The sequence below is a fragment of the Talpa europaea genome (assembly GCF_964194135.1).
Source record: "Talpa europaea genome assembly, chromosome: 9".
Lineage (NCBI taxonomy): Eukaryota > Metazoa > Chordata > Mammalia > Eulipotyphla > Talpidae > Talpa > Talpa europaea.
Window position 1 is genome coordinate 18,885,268 of NC_140076.1, and position 18,899 is coordinate 18,904,166.

General features: G+C 47.1%; 1 protein-coding gene across 1 annotated transcript; it reads left to right on the forward strand.

Moving 5' to 3' along the window:
* Positions 1–3,687: 3,687 nt before the first annotated feature.
* Positions 3,688–18,300, forward strand: ZBTB8B (zinc finger and BTB domain containing 8B; the record flags this gene model as incomplete). Its single annotated transcript, XM_084242738.1, has 3 exons — positions 3,688–4,718; positions 14,308–14,486; positions 17,989–18,300. Exons 1-3 carry the CDS (start codon positions 3,728–3,730, stop codon positions 18,298–18,300), a joined length of 1,482 nt encoding a protein of 493 aa, XP_084098864.1. The 5' UTR covers positions 3,688–3,727.
* Positions 18,301–18,899: the final 599 nt, after the last annotated feature.

Sequence of the window (18,899 nt, forward strand, 5' to 3'; positions counted from 1 at the left end):
CATACTCTACAGTTTTTTTGCTTCTTGCACAATACGTTGACCTTTAAATACTAGCTCATTAGGGCCTCCGTGGTGGTGCAGCGGTTGAGCGCTGGGCTGCGAAGCTGCCCGCAGCCTCTCCAGCACCAGTTGGATCCCCGGCCGCCGGGTGAGGGTCCCACATGGCGTGACAGACTTCTGTCTCGCCCGCTGCTCCCCTCAGCAGTGTGTTTCCTCAGTCTGCCTATTCTGTTCCCTGCTCTGGCTCTGGTGAATTCTCTCGCCCTCCCGCACTTCTGACTGTACCCAGTGCTTGTATAAATAAATAAATAAATCTTTGGGGGGAAAAAAAAGCTAGCTCATTAAAAACATGGCTGCATAATATTCCACTGTGCTTGTACTTCATTGATTTCACTTGTTCATTATGGGTAGACTTTTTAGATTATTCCTATTTTTGCAGTAGCCCAAAAACCTAGAGCAGTGGATAGCTCTAAATTTAAAATTTGATGTATTTTGGGAAACATATCCCAAATAGTAAATTTTTAGCAGTGGAATTTCTGGAGCAAAAGATGTATTCCTATTTTTTTTTTTTTAGGACTTTGGTTTTTATTGTAGAAAATATTGAACAATCGGCACATGGTTGCCTGTATGGTTTTCTTCTGCACCCAATATCTGTTGGTTTTCAAGGAGCTCCGCCATCTGGGCATGACCCATGGTTTCCATCTCTGACTTCAATGCTCTGCTCAGCTTCAGTCAAGGATGTGTGCATTTTAAGTTTTATTTAATTATTTTTTAAAAATTTATTTATGCATATATGAGCTGGGGTGTAGACCAGAGGTGTGTGTTGGGGGAGGGGGAGTGAGAGGATTCACCAGAGACAGACTGGGGAACAGAACAGGCAGACTGACTGAAACACACTGTTGAGGAGAGCAGCTGGCAAGACAGGAGAGGTCTGCTGCTCCACGTGGGTCAGCTGCCTGGCCGGGGATGGAAGTCCTGCTGCAGTGACTGATGATAGCTTCATAATGCTGAGACTTAACCTCTTGTGCCACCAGAGAGGCCCCATTTTCAGTTTTAATATTGCCAATTTCCCCCTCTAAAATGGCGTTCCAAATTACAATACCACTGACAGTGGGTATTATTCCATTAAAAAATATGATTTTACTAATCTGATAGGTTTTCTTTTAGTTCTGAGAAAGAACAGAATGTAATGTTAAATGTCATCTTTTCCTATATCTCATTTTCCCCCTCAGCATCTGGATTGTCACAGACCATAACACAAACTGCTGGGAAGGCTTGCTTGGAACAGTTGGAAGAGGTGAAAATGACATGAAGTCTTAATTCTGTGAAAACTTTCAGGGTTGATTTATTTTGAAATAGCAGAATTTCTCCCGTATTTAATAGTTTTTTTTATGTTCTGTACCAAAATGTTAATCTTAACTGCTTTGGGTGAAAAAATTACTGAAATTATGACCTAACTTTTCTGAGTTTAAAGTGAATATGAAAAGATAAGAGTCATCTTGATGGCCCATCCAGTTAGAGCCCTGGGCTATAATTTAGTGATATCCTCAGGCCATTTTGAATATGTAGGAACATTTATGGTGTTAGCTAAATGGCCTCAGGCTGATATTTTGAAAAAATTCCCAAGGTCTTTTTCTTTTTCAGTTCTCTTTACCTTTCTTAGCAGTCAGTTTTCACTTTTAAATTTGTCAGTTTACTAGCTTTTAGAGGCTCCTCTCCATGTCCCTCCTTAATTGGTCCTCTAGTTTCTAAACTTAATGTGTCACTTGATATAAACATGTATAAAGTAGATACAAATTGCTATTGAATTAAGTTGTTGTGGACAACAACAAGTATGAGTCAAGTATGTGCAGTTAGTGCATAGGCCTGGGAGGTCTATTTTGCCAGTGGAGGGACTCTCTTTGTGGGGAGGTAGTGCCTGATTTCTGGTGGAGTGGGCATTGTGCTCCATCTTGAGCAGCTGAAGCGTCTTAGCTGTGGTTAGTAGATCCAGCTATGCCTTTGGTGATTCCAGTATTGGGAGATCGTATACATGGTTGTAGAAAGTTCTTTGAGCTCAGTGGGCCAGCAAGTAAAACGGGTTGTTGATGTAGTTTGTGTGGTGGAAAGAGATGGAGGGAGGGCTTGGGGGAGGGTCAGTGTTTGTTTTTCTCACTAGCAGAAGGATTTTAAACTTGGTGTATACTTGTTCTACTAAGCACTTAAGTATTCCTTTGACTTAGCAAACCTACTTTTCTAAGCATCGTGCAGGTGCAGTGAGGTATAGCCAATGAGTTGAGACATGGCTCATGCTTCAGAGGACGTGGGTCCCACTAACAGAGTAGGGCCAGGAAATAAAAACAGGAAGGTAAGTGAAGCAAGTTGCAAGCAGTCAGAAACCCCACACAGATGAGCTAAAGCAAAAAGGGACTTAATTGACTTGTGGCATAGCATGAGTTGGGGCTCAGATGGTGCTCCAGGCTCCATCTGTTGCCCCTGCCTGAGCTGGGCTGTCATCTTTGCTAGGCTGGTTCCCCTGGTGATGTGGCAGCAGCAGCCTCACATCCACATGCCCACAGAACAGAGTGCTCTCCTCGGAGCCCTCAGCAAACACTTCATTGCTTTGCTTTGTCTCTGACCACGCGGCACGGCATCTTTGAGCCAATCACTGTGGTCCCAGGGTGGGATAGGTTGTTAGGTTTCAGTCTCTGTCACATCACACACCCCTGGCGCCTGCCTGGGTAGAACCAGCCTGACACAAAGCTCATTGGCCAAGAATGAAGGAGTACTTTCACCAAAGCCAAGAAGGGCACTAAAACCATAAAAATGGGGAACACCTACTGGTTAACTCAAGAATCCACCAAATGATTCCACAAAGGGATGGTTTTAGGTGTGAGCTGAGGTCGTACCTGTCAGTCTCTAAGTTCTGTACCAGGAAACTGGAGACTGGACTGTAATTCTTAGATTTGGGTGTTGTCTCTCTTTTGTCTTGAAGAAAATGTAGTGTTCAGGAGGTGAATACACCTGGTTTGAATCCTGGCTCTGTTATAACTGGACCTTTCCTATCGTCTCTGAATCTCGATTTCCTTTTCAGAGAAAGTGCAATATTAGTAAATATTAGAAGTATAGTATTAGTACTTAGTGTTAGAAAAGAGAGGAGGCCAAGAGTATCAGGCAAAAGTGGGCTTTATTGGCAGTCTGGGTGGGATGACTCTGCAGGCCAAGAGCTGCACCCCAAAATGGGAGCGCGGGTCTTTATGGGGTTAGGCTACTGCTGGAATTTTTGGTGTATGTGTGGGGATCTCTTCTGCCAGAGGGGGTCTGCTGGGGGTGGGGGACAGATCTTCTGGAGTTGTTTACTGTTATTAGCTTTATCTCTAATTCTGCTTATCTCAGGTCCCCTGGTGCCTGGTTGGTTATGCAGGTTTTACAAGGGGCCCCACTGGTGCTCTCTTTACTTAGGGTTTTGTAGAAATTCATTGAAAGAATTCATAAAACACCAAGTATCGGGTCCACATTCAGTTAACTATAGTTATTTTTGATAAATGTACCCAGTTGGACAGCCTCTGATTTTGTTGGGTCCAAGACAGCCCGTATCATAAAGACTATTGAACTAGTGTTTTTGGAAAAATTAAAAAAAATTTTTTTTAATTAACATTTTCTTTGTAAGGTCGGGATTTGTGAATTAACCTAAAAAAATCTTGGCAGAGATACAGGCTCCTCCCGAGCGGCAGCAGCTGGTGGAGAAATGGAGATGCAATCCTATTATGCCAAACTCTTGGGGGAGCTGAATGAACAGCGGAAGAGGGACTTTTTCTGTGACTGCAGCATCATTGTGGAAGGGCGGATCTTCAAGGCCCACAGGAACATCTTGTTTGCCAACAGCGGCTACTTCCGAGCCCTGCTCATTCACTATATCCAGGACAGCGGGCGCCACAGCACAGCCTCCCTGGACATCGTCACCTCCGATGCCTTCTCCATCATCTTGGATTTCCTCTACTCTGGGAAGCTGGATTTGTGTGGGGAGAACGTGATTGAGGTTATGTCAGCTGCCAGCTACCTGCAGATGAATGATGTGGTGAACTTCTGCAAGACCTACATCAGATCATCCCTTGATATCTGCAGAAAGATGGAGAAGGAGGCAGCCATGGCCGCAGCAGTGGCAGCAGCAGCCGCAGCAGCGGCAGCAGCAGCGGCAGCAGCAGCTCATCAAGTTGACAGTGGAAGTCCCAGTTCAGGCAGGGAAGGGACCTCCTGTGACACCAAGAGCATGGTCTCTTCTTCAGCCGAGGGAGAGGAGAGTGTAGACTGTCCAAGAGAGTCCCCTTGTGGTGACTGCAGAGGCTGCCACCCCCTGGAACTGATGGTGAAGGACAACCAGGGCAGTGGCTTGGCGGACGGTGATCTCTGTCCTCCCTCCAAACAGATAAAGCCCAAGGTGGAGTCAGATGCAGAGGAAGTGGAGGTGGAGGTTGGGGAGCAGCTGCAGCAGTACGCTGCCCCGCTGAGCCTGACCCACGTGGAGGAGGGCTTGCCCAGTGGCCAGACTGTGGACTTGGCTTATAGTAACTTCCACGTGAAGCAATTCCTGGAGGCGCTCCTGCGCAGCAGTGCCGTCCAGAGCAAAGACGAGGTGGACCATCCCTTCTCCCGGAGCCTGGAGGGAAGGCCGGATGTTGCAGGGGTAGCCATGAGCTCTGTGCCAGATGTCCAGCCTGACTGGTATGGAGAGGACTCAGGTGAGCGCCATCGGTGTCCATCATTCTTCTGGTCACATAGCACTCATATCTGTGCCTGGCAGTCCCCCATCATCATCGGCACCGTTGTCACTACGATCCTCACCATCATCTCTGCCGCCATCATTACCCCGTGTTATCACTCCCACCACTACCCATAGATAGTCACTGAGTAGCCACTGCTATCCAGGCCTTGTCTCTTCCTCCTGTTTGATTTTTACCTCTACAACTCTGTTAAAATTGAGTGGTCCTATTTGGTCCAATTTGATAGGTTATTTTTGGACTATGGGAATGTTCAAAAATGGTCCATATCAATTAATGGTAGGGGCCTCCCCGGTGGCGCAGCGGTTGAGCGCTGGGTTGCGAAGCTGCCTGCAGCCTCTGCAGCGCCGGTTCGATCCCCGGCTGCTCCCCGGCCACCAGAGGAGGGTCCCACATGGTGCGCAGACCTCTCCTGCCGCCCGCTGCTCCCCTCAGCAGTGTACTTCGGTCCTTCTGCCTGCTCTGCTTCCCACTCTGGCTCTGGTGAATTCTCTTATCCTCCCGCGCTTCTGACTGTACCCAGTGCTTGTATAAATAAATAAATAAATCTTTTAAAAAAATAAAATAAAATAAATGGTAATTGTCTTCCCAGGCCTAAAATATAACCTGCCAAATCATACCAAATGGGACTATCCAACTTTCAGACAGCGGGGAAAACCTTATATGCATGTCGAGAGCAGTTTCTAGACATAGAAAAGATCCCACTATCTTCCATCAGCCAGTGTGGGACTTTGGGTCAAAAATTAAATCTCTTGGGACCTCTTTTGTTCAGGAAATTACTTTCCCCACCTGCCATTCTCTCAAGGTTGAGGAGCAAATGAAAAGGTTTTCAGAATTTTTTCTCACATATGATAGATAACATGTTCCATACAGGTAGGGAATTCATACTTCTTTGTGTCAGCCATGATGCTGGCACATAGTAGATGCTCAGTTAGCATGTCTTGGTCAATGATGCTTCTACTTGAGAATGTTGGAGTTGGCATGTGGCTTCATGTGAATAAATTTCTTACACCCTTTGGTATGCATGGTGTTTTAAGAGAATTTACTTGGTTGTTTCCCTGAGAGATAAATTGACATGGTTGTCAATTTACGACTGTGTCGTAAAGTGCCTTGGAGGAGATAGAAATAAAGTTGGCTGACTCCTTACTGGTAAACTTCTAGAGCCTCAAACCAAGAAATTAATATTACATTTCTAATTCACCCTTCAATATTCAGCAGCGAAAAGCTGAAATAAGGGCAATCAGCTGCTTTTATTCATGCTCTCTTGAAACCTTTAAAATTTCTTTTTTTAAAGCAATAACACTCTATATGTCTGATTAAACCTGGACTTGGAAAACTTAAAAATGCTGTGTCTGGTAGCAGACAGCTGCTGTGTGCATGAAAACGTCCTGGAACTTACTGGCCTCTCAGTTCCATGTGCATAGTAGCCCTTCACAGGGCGGGACTACCCCTTCACAGCCAAGAGACCCTCTTCATGCCCCATTTTAACAGAGGAAGTGTGGAGAAACTGAGCCCACAAGTGTTTAGTGAATTTCCTAAGGATGTAGACCGGGTAAGTGGACTAGATAAAACTAAAGCCCTGGGCCGGCTTCATTTCACTTATCCCACAAACTATAAAGTTATCGAAGTAGGTAGAGGGTTTCAGAGCAATGATTTTATCTTCAAGCCTTTCTGCCTGAAACCACTAGTCTCAAGAAATAATAATGCAGTGTTACACCACCTTCATTCCTGTCAGCCTGTAAAGTGAGGTTTCCACTTCATGGTGTGTGGCAAGGGCAGTCCTGGCCTTCACTGTGCCTGCTGTCTGCCAGGTTTGATTCCATTTACCCAGCTCCAGGGTAGATTTACCCTAAGTGCCAAGGCACAAAGTCAGATGAATTGGTCATTTATTATTTGCTCAAATGTTTGATTACCTTCCTGGTAGAGATGTAAAGATAAGTTAGACATGGGGCCAACCCTCAATGAACTGCTCTCCTGTGCCAGAGAGGAGATCAGGCAGGTGTGCAAATGACATCACAGGCTAGAAAGGTACTAAGGCTAGAAGACAGATGGGGTGTGTTTCACCATAGTTCAGTTACACTGAAATGTGTAACTGGCTTCCTGCAGGGAGGTTGGGGAAGCTTTAGGAAAGTGGCAGCTAAGGGTAGGAAGAGGAGACTTAGGGACATTTTGAATGGAGTCAGACATGGAAGAAATTAGATGCTAGAGGTGTGGGTACTGGAGAATTTGGGGTAATTTCTGAGCTCAGGAGTGGACTGGATCTGTGCTTTAGGGAAACTGATTTGTCCTCAGCATAGGATGGTGTGGAGATGGGAGACCAGGACGGGGAGACCCCCAGGAGACGGCTGTGACCACTCCATATCCCTTTGCTCATCTGTGGCATTAGCTGGCTTCTTTCAAGGAGTTTTGCTTAAGGTCCTTCTGTCATTTCTCCCCTGCAGACCTCCCAACCCTCGCTCTAACACTTCTGTTGCTTCCTGGAGTGTTCACCTACATTGGTGGCCTCTTAACTTCCCACTGTTTTCTCAGCCTGGTCAGGCTTTCACCCCTCCCCACCCCCACCCCCAACACACACACCACTGAAACCACTGTCAAGAGGCCAGCTCGATATTTCTAGAGCCTGTCCAATGAGTGGTTTTTAGGTGTTGCCTTACTTGACCTTTCTCAGTAGTCGACTTTGTTCTTTCTTTCCTTCTTGAAATTCTTTGTTACTCTGGCTGCTGATGCCACGAATACCCACTGCTCCTACCTTTGCCCATTCCTTTCCAGCCTCCTCATGGGGTCGTTCAGTGTCAGCATATCCAGCTTTCCATCACTGACTTGCTTCTTCAACATCCTGTCATTCCTGTTTGTTCCTTCCTTCCTTTAACAGATATTTATGGAGCATTTGCTGTATGTCAGGTATAGGCCAGGCGCTGTTCCTCACAGTGAACAAATGGAAGACCTTGTCCTCATGGGGTTGACATTCTAGCTTGAGGAGTCAGACAGTAAACAAACAAGTTACTATGTAGTGTGATGAACTAAAGCAGGGGAGAGGCTGGTAGAGAGTAAAGGGGACACTATTGTATTTAGTGTTGACAAGGAATGCCTTTCTAATAAGTTCCCTTTGGTAGAAACCTCAAGGCAGTAAGAGAACCTGCTGTGCAGATATCAGGGAGAACGTTCCAGGTAGAGGAAAGAGCAAGGTGCAGAGGCCCAGGTGCAGGATCACATGTGACCCGTGGACAAAGGAGCAGCAAGGTGCTGTGTGACTGGAGTAAGTAAGCAAGCCAGAGAATGTTGGGGGATGAGGTCAGAGAGGTTGGGTGGAGCTGACCTTGAGGCAAGGCCGTGAGAGGGCCTTGGATATAACCGAAGAGGGAAACCTCTAGAGGGTCTAAGCAGAGAATACCTTGAAGTGACATATATGAAAAGGATCCCTCTGGGATCTATGTGCAGTAACCTCCCAAGCATCCACCCTTGTTTGCCTGTAAACTATAGGGGAGCAGAGACTGTAGCGGAGCAAGGGTGGCAGAAGGAGGCGCACTTATGAGGTTACTGCAATAACCCAGGTGAGAGGTGTGCTTCTTGGTCAGCAAGTGGGCCCTAGAGAAGTGAGGTGTGGTTGGGTTAGTCCTAGATCATCTCTTGCAAGGGCAGGGCTGGCCAGATTTGCTGATCTCTTCTGTGAGTGCCCTGAGAAGACGAGGAGGTAGGAAGTCCCTAGGACATACATTTGAGCAATTGATTTAAACATGATGTGTGTGACGCCTTTTGGGTTACCCAGTGGAGATGCTAAACTATTGCATCTGTAGGTTTGGAGTTCTGGGGAGAAATCAGAGCTGAGATATATATTTGGGAGTCATTGATGAGTCCCACAGAATGTAAAATACCTGCATTCTATGAACTTCATAGATCTAGAGGAAGATGAGAGATCTAAGGGCTGAGCCCTGCAGGACACTGACATTTAGAGGCTAGGAGAAAAGCCTGAAAAGGAGACAGAAGGGACAGCCCACGAGGTGGGAGGACAATTGGGAAAGAGTGACGGATGCAAGAGGGGAGAGTGATTCAAGGAAAAGGGGAATCAACTGTGTCCAGTGCTGCGTATGGTCAGGTTGAGGACTGAGCTCTGGGTGGAGCAGCAGAGAGGTCGTCAGTGAGCTTGACAGGAGCAACACCGGTGATGTGGTGGTGACCAGAGTGAACAGCGTGGGTTTAAGAGAGAACGACAGAAACAGACATGAAGACAGCGAGCATAGAGGCTTCTTTCAAGGAGTTTTGCTCTGACAGCCACAGAGAAAGCTCTGCTGACTGAAGGAAGATAGGAGGTCGAGGTGTTTGTTAAGGTGGAGGATCCAAAAGCATGTCTTCAGCCATCCCCAGTCCACTTTCTGCAGTTTCAGTTCCCCAGTTTCACTTTCCCTGGTTGCAGTTACCGATGGTCAACCACCCGCCGAAAATATGCACGTGAGATATTTTGAATGAGAGAGAGAGAGAGAGAGAGTATATGCACACGGTTTTTATTTCAGTATAATGTAATTGTTTTGTTTCATTATTATTGTTGTCAATCTCTCACTGTGCCTAATTTTATCATAGGTATCTATAAAGAGAAAAAACGGTCTATATAGGTTATAAGAAAAATCTATATTTAGAGTTTGGAACTCTCTGTGGTTTCAAAATCCACTGGAACATGGATAAAGGGGGGAGTCCTGTATTTACTGATGGCAATGACCAAGAAGGAGGGGGTGAATTGGTGATGGAAAAGAGAGGGTAATTGAGAAAATGAGGGGTGGTGGTGTATGGAGAGGTTGGGGTATGGATGGAAAGAGGGACAATTTTTTTTTTAACATTTTTTCTTTTTTTAAGATTTATTTATTTATACACACACTGGGTACAGTCAGAAGTGCGGGAGGGTGAGAGAATTCACCAGAGCCAGAGCAGGGAGCAGAACAGGCAGAAGGACCGAAGTACACTGCTGAGGGGAGCAGCGGGCAGCAGGAGAGGTCTGCGCGCCATGCGGGACCCTCCTCTGGTGGCCGGGGAGCAGCCGGGGATCAAACCGGCGCTGCAGAGGCTGCGGGCAGCTTCACAACCCAGCGCTCAACTGCTGCGCCACCGGGGAGGCCCCAAGAAGGACAATTTTTTCGTAGTAACAGGAGTCAATGTAGAGAACATGTGTTCCTGTGGGGGGCGGGGTGACTGGAACATACAGAGGTTCTCTTCTGGCTCCTCCTCAATGAAATAAGAAGCAAGGACAGCAGCTTCCTGAAAGCGAGGAGCGCCTTGGAGATTTGAGCAGAGGGAAGGTATAAAATAGTCGTGGAGAAGAGAGGGAGAGTGAATGAGCCAGGGAAGTATTTGGGGTGCCTGAGCAGCACCTAGCTTTTTTGATATTAGTGGTCAGATGGTGACTATAGACAGCTTCAGGTGAGACAAGAATACACGGGTGTGTGTGTTTCTCCGTGATGTTAACTTGCCATGTTTCAGCAGAGAGTTATGTTTAGTTGGAGCCTACATTTAGCCAGCTGGCTACAGATAGAGGGAACGAAGACCGAGGCAGGTGAGGATGTGCACGAAGAAATGACTTCGGGGATGGACTGTGGGCACTAAACTGGAAGAGGATGGCCAGTAAAGTGGCTGGATAGCTTGTAGCTTGGAAGTCCCAGCAGAGGACACTTGAGGTCTTTTCTTTGGGAAGTGTACACAGTGCTTGAAACGTGGGTTATTGGGAAAATACAGTTATTGGCAATATTTAGGCAATATCAATCCTTATCCCTGACTGTACATTAGAATGGGAAGGGTGATTTAGAAATATGATGCCTGGGCCCTGCTTCACCCATTAGCTTAAGATGGGGATTAGACATCAGCATTTATTATAAATTTGGAGTTTTCCAGGTGATTCTGGGCTTGGTCCTTTCTATACATTTACCTGATATACAAGGCATGCTGAGTACTGTTGGTCTAGAATCAGGTGACTGAGGTTGACTAGAGTACAAGTTCTTTGGAGGAAAGAAGGTCAAGGAACAGAGAGGCCAGGTCAATGGAAGGGCCATTTTTGATATTCACAGCAAGAATTATGTCAAGAGTAGTGTTTTTTTTTAAACATTATTTTTTTTTTATAGAGGCATGTTTTTATTTCTTTCTTTATTTTATTTGTTTGTTTATACATGCACTGGGTACAGTCAGAAGCGCGGGAGGGTGAGAGAATTCACCAGAGCCAGAGCGGGGAGCAGAGCAGGCAGACTGACGAAGTACACTGCTGAGGGGAGCAGCGGGCGGCAGGAGAGGTCTGCGCGCCATGTGGGACCCTCCTCCGGTGGCCGGGGAGCAGCCGGGGATGGAACCAGCGCCGCAGAGGCCGCGGGCAGCTTTGCAACCCAGCGCTCAACCACTGCGCCACCGGGGAGGCCCCAAGAGTTGTGTTTGAAAGCTGTGATCATCTCTCCAAGGAGGGAGAAGACGACCAAGGATGACTGTAACAGGATGAGCAGCAATGGTTCATCTGATGGTCCGAGCTTCTAAAGATCTTAAGGTTTTTAAGGAAGACAGGAAACAGTGGCCTTGAGATGACAATGAAACACATGACGAACCCTGTCCTTCTCTGACCGAGGGGCTTCAGGGAATGGGATAAAGGAAGAGGGTGCGTGGCAGAGAGCCAGGTTTCTGGTAAAGCAACCATTCCTATCTTCTGAGAACTCTCCAATCTTCCCTTCTTTCTTTGAGCTCAACCTTTGTCTCTCTAACCCTGATAATTCCCCATGGGTGCGCTAGGCCTGCCTTCAAGCCAGTGAAATCTGACTTGAACTCTTCATTCTTTCTGTACCTGCTTTTCCTCCTGTGTTCCTTGCCTCAGGTTTTTTGTTTTTTTTTTTTTTAGGTTTTTTTTTTAGATTTCATTTATTTATGCATACAAGAGCTGGGGTACAGGCCAGAGGTGTGGGAGGCGAGAGGATTCACCAGAGACAGAGCAGGGAGCAGAACAGGCAGTCTGACTGAAATACACTGTTGAGGGTAGCAGTGGGCGAGACAGGAGAGGTCTGCTGTGCCATGTGGGTTGCTCCCTGCCCAGAGATCGAACTCATGCTACAGAGGCTGTGGACAGCTTCATAGGTTGTGTCTTAACCCCTTGTGCCACCAGGGAGGCGCTCCTTGCCTCAGTTTATTCATCATTATCCACAAGTCAGCTAATCCAGAATTTGTGTCATTTAGAATCTTCTCTTTGCCTTCTCTTCCCTCCCCCATGTGGTTGATGTGGTTTTTGGAGTGCTGGATTTGGAGTGTGGGGTCCTTGGGTTCACTCTGGGAAAGTTTTCACCAGAGCTCCCCTTTCAGCGACACGCTGTGAGTTTCCCAGGTGAGTTTCTCCATGAGACAGAGACGTTAGTTATATTTAAAGAGCAGGTTTATAGGGAAAGGGACAGAAGAGTAAAAGATACTTGCATAGACACAAGTGGGCAGGAAAGGCTGCCCTAGAAGGGACAGGTTTGCTAAGAGAGGCCTGCATGGTTGCAGGTGAGTGGCCCTGAGAAGAGCTGCCTCCACTGAGGGTGGTCAGTGAAGAGAAGTCCCTGCTTGGTACAAGTCGTGGGCAGCCAGAAAGCTGCTGCCTGCAGAAGGAAAGGGTTGGTAAACAGAGGCACCTGCATAGTCACAGGTAGGCAGTGGGAGTGCTGCCCTGAGCCTGTGCAGAGACTATAATGATATAGTCCTCTTCTGCTTGGCAGGGGTCACTCCTTGTGAGCCTTCGGTTAGTTGCTGATTTTGGGTAACCATGAAGAATCCAAAAGGGACCGGAGATTCCAGGATGGGCCCAATCTCTATATCTTTACCCTCAGGCCTGTGCTCCACTCTCTATTGCAGTCTGATCCTGCTTAGGTCTCATGCCTTGTGATAAGGCACCGGTGCCCAAGGGTCACAATCTCTACAGCTGGGTTAATGGTCATGTTATTCCCCTCAACCCCCACCTCCTTGTGAGTCAGGTTCTGGTCTTGGGGCACCTCCTTTCCAGTCTTTCTATTCTTTTTTTTTTTAAAGATTTATTTATTTATGCATACAAGAGCTGGGGTACAGGCCAGAGATGCGGGGGGTGAGAGGATTCACCTGAGACAGAGTGGGGAACAGAACAGGCAGACTGACCGAAACACAATGCTAACGGGAGCAGCGGGTGAGACAGGAGAGGTCTGCCTCGCCATGAGGGTTGCTCCCTGGCCGGCCGGGGGATCGAACTCGTGCTGCCGAGGCTGCGGATTGCTTCATAGTGTGGTGCTTAACCCTTTGTGCCACCAGGGAGGCCCAGTCTTTCTATTCTTGTCCTCCCTCATGGTCATCAAGTAATACTAATTTTACATCTCCTCTCCCACCTCCCTGATCATTTCAGTTTGTGTCGTCATCTCTCATCTCCTCGCCCTGGACTTCCTGCCTTTAATCTTCTTTAATCTTGCCTCTCTTAAGTCCTTCCTGTATTGTCCCGAGAGGGTCTTTTAAATGTCATATCTGACCACATACTCTTCCTCCCCCCACGCCCCGCTGCCGTTTCCCCCCCCACACACACACACTGCTTAAAATCTTAGCTGTTTGCAGAATCGTTTCCAAGTTCCTGTTAGATTTAATGTTGAGGAAGGTACAGTTGTCTTGGTAAAGACAGACCTTGTCACAGTGCCTGGTGTAGCTTATGTGGTCTAGTAAACTGTGGTATTGGGGGAGTCAGGTCACAGGATTGACATGGCCCAGAGCTGATGAGAGGCTGATTTTTGCCTCCTGATATCCACAGCAAGGAGCTGCTAGGAATCAGCTGGGGCGGAATTGATTGTTAGCCTGTGAGAGGGAGCAAAGCACCTGAGCTCTCACCTTTTCTAGGAGCTGCTGTGGAAAGCATCTGCCCAGTTGGCCTTTGCTGCCCCTCCCCCACCAGGTAAGGGGGAGCTTTGGCCTCAGCAGCCACACTCCTCTGCTGCACCCAACCAGTTCCTGTAGCTGCAACTCCTCCTTGAACCATCAGTCAGCAACCGGACCTCCTTGCAGCCTCTCTACCCTGCTAGTTGTCTAGAATAAATTGTTTTCTTTTTCTTTTTCTGCACCAAAGAAAGAACTTCATGTTTGCATGCATGGCACCAGGTGGCCGGACCTAGAGTTGGTGAGAGTGTTCTGACTTGGTGACAGTTTCTGGGTCCTTTGCAATAGGGCCTAGATGAAAACAGAAGGAAAGTGTTGTGATAAGTCATACTTTGCTGATGGAGAACTAGTTAGCAGTTGGTTTTTCCAAGGACTAATTTTATTTAACTAATTTACTTAACTCCAAGGGCCCATTTTCCTTAATGGTTTTGTAGATAATCAGAAAGTTTAGGTGCCTTAAAGTATTCTTGCAACCTTATATCAGAAGCCCGCTTTGCTGATTGGGCACAGACAGAGTTGAAATTTGTAGACAGTATCTTGCTGATGGCTGTTGATAGAACTGTGACCCCCCCTCTCTACCTGTGCCAGTGGAACCCCCAACTTCCAGATCTCACCTATTGGATGGTGGCCAGTGCGGTTGCTACTTATGGTACCTAAATCAATCCATTTGGCTCCCCAGGTGATGTGCTGGTGGTCCCCATTAAGCTCCACAAGTGTCCTTTCTGCCCTTACACTGCCAAACAGAAGGGCATCCTTAAGCGGCACATCCGCTCACACACGGGTGAGCGGCCCTACCCCTGTGAGACCTGTGGCAAGAGGTTCACTCGACAGGAGCACCTGCGGAGCCACGCCCTGAGCGTAAGTGTGTGCTGGCACGTCTCGTACAGCTTGGGGTGGGGGTTGAAGCGGGGGCGGGGGTTGGCTGTGACATTTGTCTACTGTAAGGTAAAGTCAGCTGCACCCAGCGAGAGTGGGAAAAAATATTTTCAAATCATTTATCTGCCATGGGCCTAGCACCCAGAATATATAAAGGACTCTGGCAATTCAACAATAAAACGACAAATAACCCAATTAAACAGTGGAGTAGACATTCCTCCAAAGAAAATACACAATTCAGCAAACACATGAAAGAATGCTCACCCACAGCAATCATTCCGAAAATGCAACTCAAAGCCCCGTGAAATGCCACCTTACACACGCTGCGGTGGCCTCCACCAAGTAATCAATCATAATAGTGTTGGTGAGGATGTGGAGCAACCGGAACCTTCGTACATTGCTGGTGCAGCCACTGTGACCAGCAGTTTCGCGGTTCCTCAAAAAGGTAAGCCTGAAGCTACAATGGACCCAGCAGTTCTACTTTGAGGTATACAACCAAGGGAACTGAATGTAGAGAGGCCTGCCACAGCTGGCCCACAGGTGTTCACGCCAGCATAATTCATGGTGACCAAAAAGTGGAAGCAACCCAAATGTCCATCTGCTGATAAACAAAGAAAATATGGGGGGCCTCCCTGGTAGTGTAGGGGTTAAGTCTCAACCCTATCATGCTATTGCTGCTATGGCATGAGTTCAATCCCCGGCCAGGGAGCTACCCACATGGTGCAGCAGACCTGTCCTGCCTCGCCCGCTGCTCCCCTCAGCAGTGTATTTCAGTAGATCTGCCTGTTCTGCTCCCCATTCTGTCTCTGGTGAATCCTCTCACCCCCCTCACACATCTGGCCTACACCCCAGCTCTTGTATGCATACATAAATAATCATTTAAAAAATAACAAAAACAAAGAAAATATGGTTTATACATGGAATGGGGAACAACATGGAAGAAACTTGAGAACATTACTCTAAGTGAAGAAAGGAGCCACAAAAACCTACATAGTATACGATTCCACTTATATGAAATGTAAAAATGGGCAGACCCATGGAGATAGAGTACATTAGTGGTTCCAGGGGCTGGAGGTAGTGGGGCTGGGAGAAGGAGGACTATTAATAGGTACAGGTGAGACAGCCTATGTAAAAAAATTACAAGCCAGTAAGATAAGAGTTGCCCAGTGTCCTGTTTGACTAGGGGAATTAAATCGCAGACTGAGTTACCCAATGTCCTGTTTGAACAGGTGATCTAAGTCACTGACTGGTGGTCCCTACCCTAATATCCTATACAGACTATATTAGGGTAGACCAGGTGGACCAAAGATGCCATCTGGACAAAAGATGTTAGGTCCTGACTAGTAACTGCCTTACATTTTCCTGGAGGGGAAGGCAGAGAGCCCCACCAGTTTGCGTATACCCTGGCATAACCCCCCCCAGAACACTGACACTGCTCCCCTCTGCTCTGCCTAACTTTTGGGGAGCTATAGCTGGAATTTTCTCTTCTGCTCTTGTCTTCCTTATACTCATGTGTCAGCAAGTTGCGTGGTTTAGCTGAAACTCTAGTGAATTCCTCCTCTTAGAAGGCCTAGAGGGCCTCTGGACCCACACATTTTGGGGGGTTGTAACACAGGGTTTCTTTATGGGGGTATGAAAATGTGTTGGAAGGTAGTCATTGATGAACAACCTTGTGAATATACTAAAACCCACTGAACTGTACACCTTAAAAGGGTGAATTTTATGATATGTGAATTATGGTTTTGAAAGAATCCAGATTAAGATAAGTACAAGGTTACTGACTGCCTGTGTCAGTGCTGGCCCCAGCACACTTATCTGAGAACGACCTCACCCCATGGTCTAACTTTTTGTTTATATTCCTTTTTTTTTTAAATTACAAATGATAACTGCACTCTGCCTTGGCAGCCATATGTTCCTGGGTGCCCATAAGATGTTTCATTGGATGGAATTCTCATTTCCTCTATCTGTCCATGATATTCAAGGCTCAGTTTTCTGCAGCTTGTAGAGGTTGTATTCAAAGGCCCTTGCAGGGTCAAGGGTCATTGATTTATGTGTTGGGGGTTTAGCATTGGAAGCTCAGGAAACCTCACGGAAAGCAGGAACATTGGCCAGGATGTAACTCCAGCAACTGGGAATGTCTCCTGCAGCAGCTTCTTTCATCTCTGCCTCTTGTGTGCATCCTGTATCCAGAGCTCTGTAAAAGAGAGGCTCTGATTGGTTCAGACACATTAGAAAGCATTCCTTCTACAGAGGGTACCCTGGGGCTGCTGCCCTTCAGGAGAAGCTATTTGGAGGTAGGAGATCAGATTCTCTCTTTAGTATACAGACCTCTTCTCATAAGTAAGGAATGCATTCATCATCAAATAATTTTAGGGTGAAGCAGCTGCAGGACACCTGAGGAATATCTTACAAATCTGCCTTGCTAAGAACTAACCTGTCCCAAGGTATATAAAAGCCATGCCCAAATCCTGTTCAGTTCACTGAGTGCCTGGATATGCCGGGCACTAGGGATATAAGCAAGAAATGCAGCAAAGGACAGAGAATGTGAATGAGGACAGTGCCTGTCCTCTTAGAGCTTACATTCTAGTGAATTTTACCAATGATTTGCTAGCTACAACAAAGGAAGAAGTATAAGTAAGAATATATAACTGGGCAGAAACACCAGAGAAGACTTGCTCGAAAGGCTCATTAGTGGGGCCTCCCTGGTGGCGCAAGGGTTAAGATGCAACCTATGGTGCCTCCCCGGTGGCTCAGTGGTTGAGCGCTCCCCGACCACCAGAGGAGGGTCCCACATGGCACGCAGACCTCTCCTGGTGCCCGCTGCTCCCCTCAGCAGTGTACTTCGGTCCTTCTGCCTGCTCTGCTCCCCGCTCTGGCTCTGGTGAATTCTCTCACCCTCCCGCGCTTCTGACTGTACCCAGTGCATGTACAAACAAACGAACAAACAAACAAACAAAGAAACAAATAAATAAAACATGCCTCTATTAAAAAAAAATTAAAAAAAAAAATAAGATGCAACCTATGAAGCTCTCCACAGCCACTGCAGCACGAGTTCGATTCCCGGCCAGCCAGGGAGCAACCCACATGGTGCAGCAGACTTCTCCTGACTCACCCGCTGCTCCCCTCAGCAGTGTATTTCAGTCAGTCTGCCTGTTCTGTTCCCCACTCTGTCTCTGGTGAATCTTCTCACCCCCCACTCCTCTGGCCTGTACCCCAGCTCTTGTATGCATAAATAAATAAATCTTTTTTTTTTTTTAAATAGAAAGGCTCATTAGTAAGTGGGGGGAAGCTCATTAGTCACACCCAGTGGCTGACCTGGAGGGGAAAGGACTTGGCCAGGCTGAGATTGTGGCAGAGAGAGCAGTGGGGAGAGTGGGGAGAAATGAGGCTGGAGGGTCCACAAGGGCCCTGATCCCCTGGGTCCTTGCAGGCCAGGATTCACCCCCTTTTCTGTGATATTTATGGTGTCTGCTTGTGATTTTAGGTCCACAGATCTAATCGTCCCATCATCTGCAAGGGCTGCAGAAGAACCTTCACCAGTCACCTGTCCCAGGGGCTGCGGCGGTTCGGGCTGTGTGACAGCTGCACCTGCGTGACAGACACACAGGATGATGATGACGACTTGATGCCCATCAACCTCAGCCTGGGGGAGGCTTCATCGGAAAGCCAAGAGAAGAGTGACATGGACAATGACTGGCCAATCTATGTGGAGTCTGGTGAGGAAAACGACCCCGCTGGAGAGGACTCTGATGACAGGCCACAAATTCGGCCCAGCTTATCAGAAACTCTTACGTAGCAGTACATCGGTGGGGAAGAAGTCTTAGAATCTGCTGCTGCTCTTTCTGTGGTTGAAAGCTACCATTGTCCACTTCTGTCGAACCCTGACAGGGACATTTTTTTCACTGTTGATATATTTTCGTTTTTGTAAGTCCTCCAGTTGCGGAAACTGCCACTTTAAGTGAAACCACTTACAGCAAAAGCAGGACCTGGAATAATACGGATTTCTTCAGCTTTGGCTGGTGATGGTTTTTTCTTGGCTATGTCATGTAATGGATCAATGTTGAACAAAACTATGTTATCCCAGGACCTGCTCTATGTGGTAGAGGTTGGATTTTGTGAATCAAAGAACTAATGACTTTTTGGTGCCATGCCCTTGGTTTCTGAGGGCTCTGCTGACCCTCCTTAATTCTGAGTGAATCAAGGCTGCCCTAAGGGCTTCCTGTTTTTCTGTTTTGCATCCAAACTCTAGTCAGGAGAAAGATTTCATATCGTCTCAGTCCTGTGCTTTCCTCTATCATCATTACCTTTCTCTGAAAAGGTAGACATGAATATATTAAGTTTTGAGATCCATCCTTTGCCAAGCCTCTCCTAATGAATTCCATATTTTAATTCTCT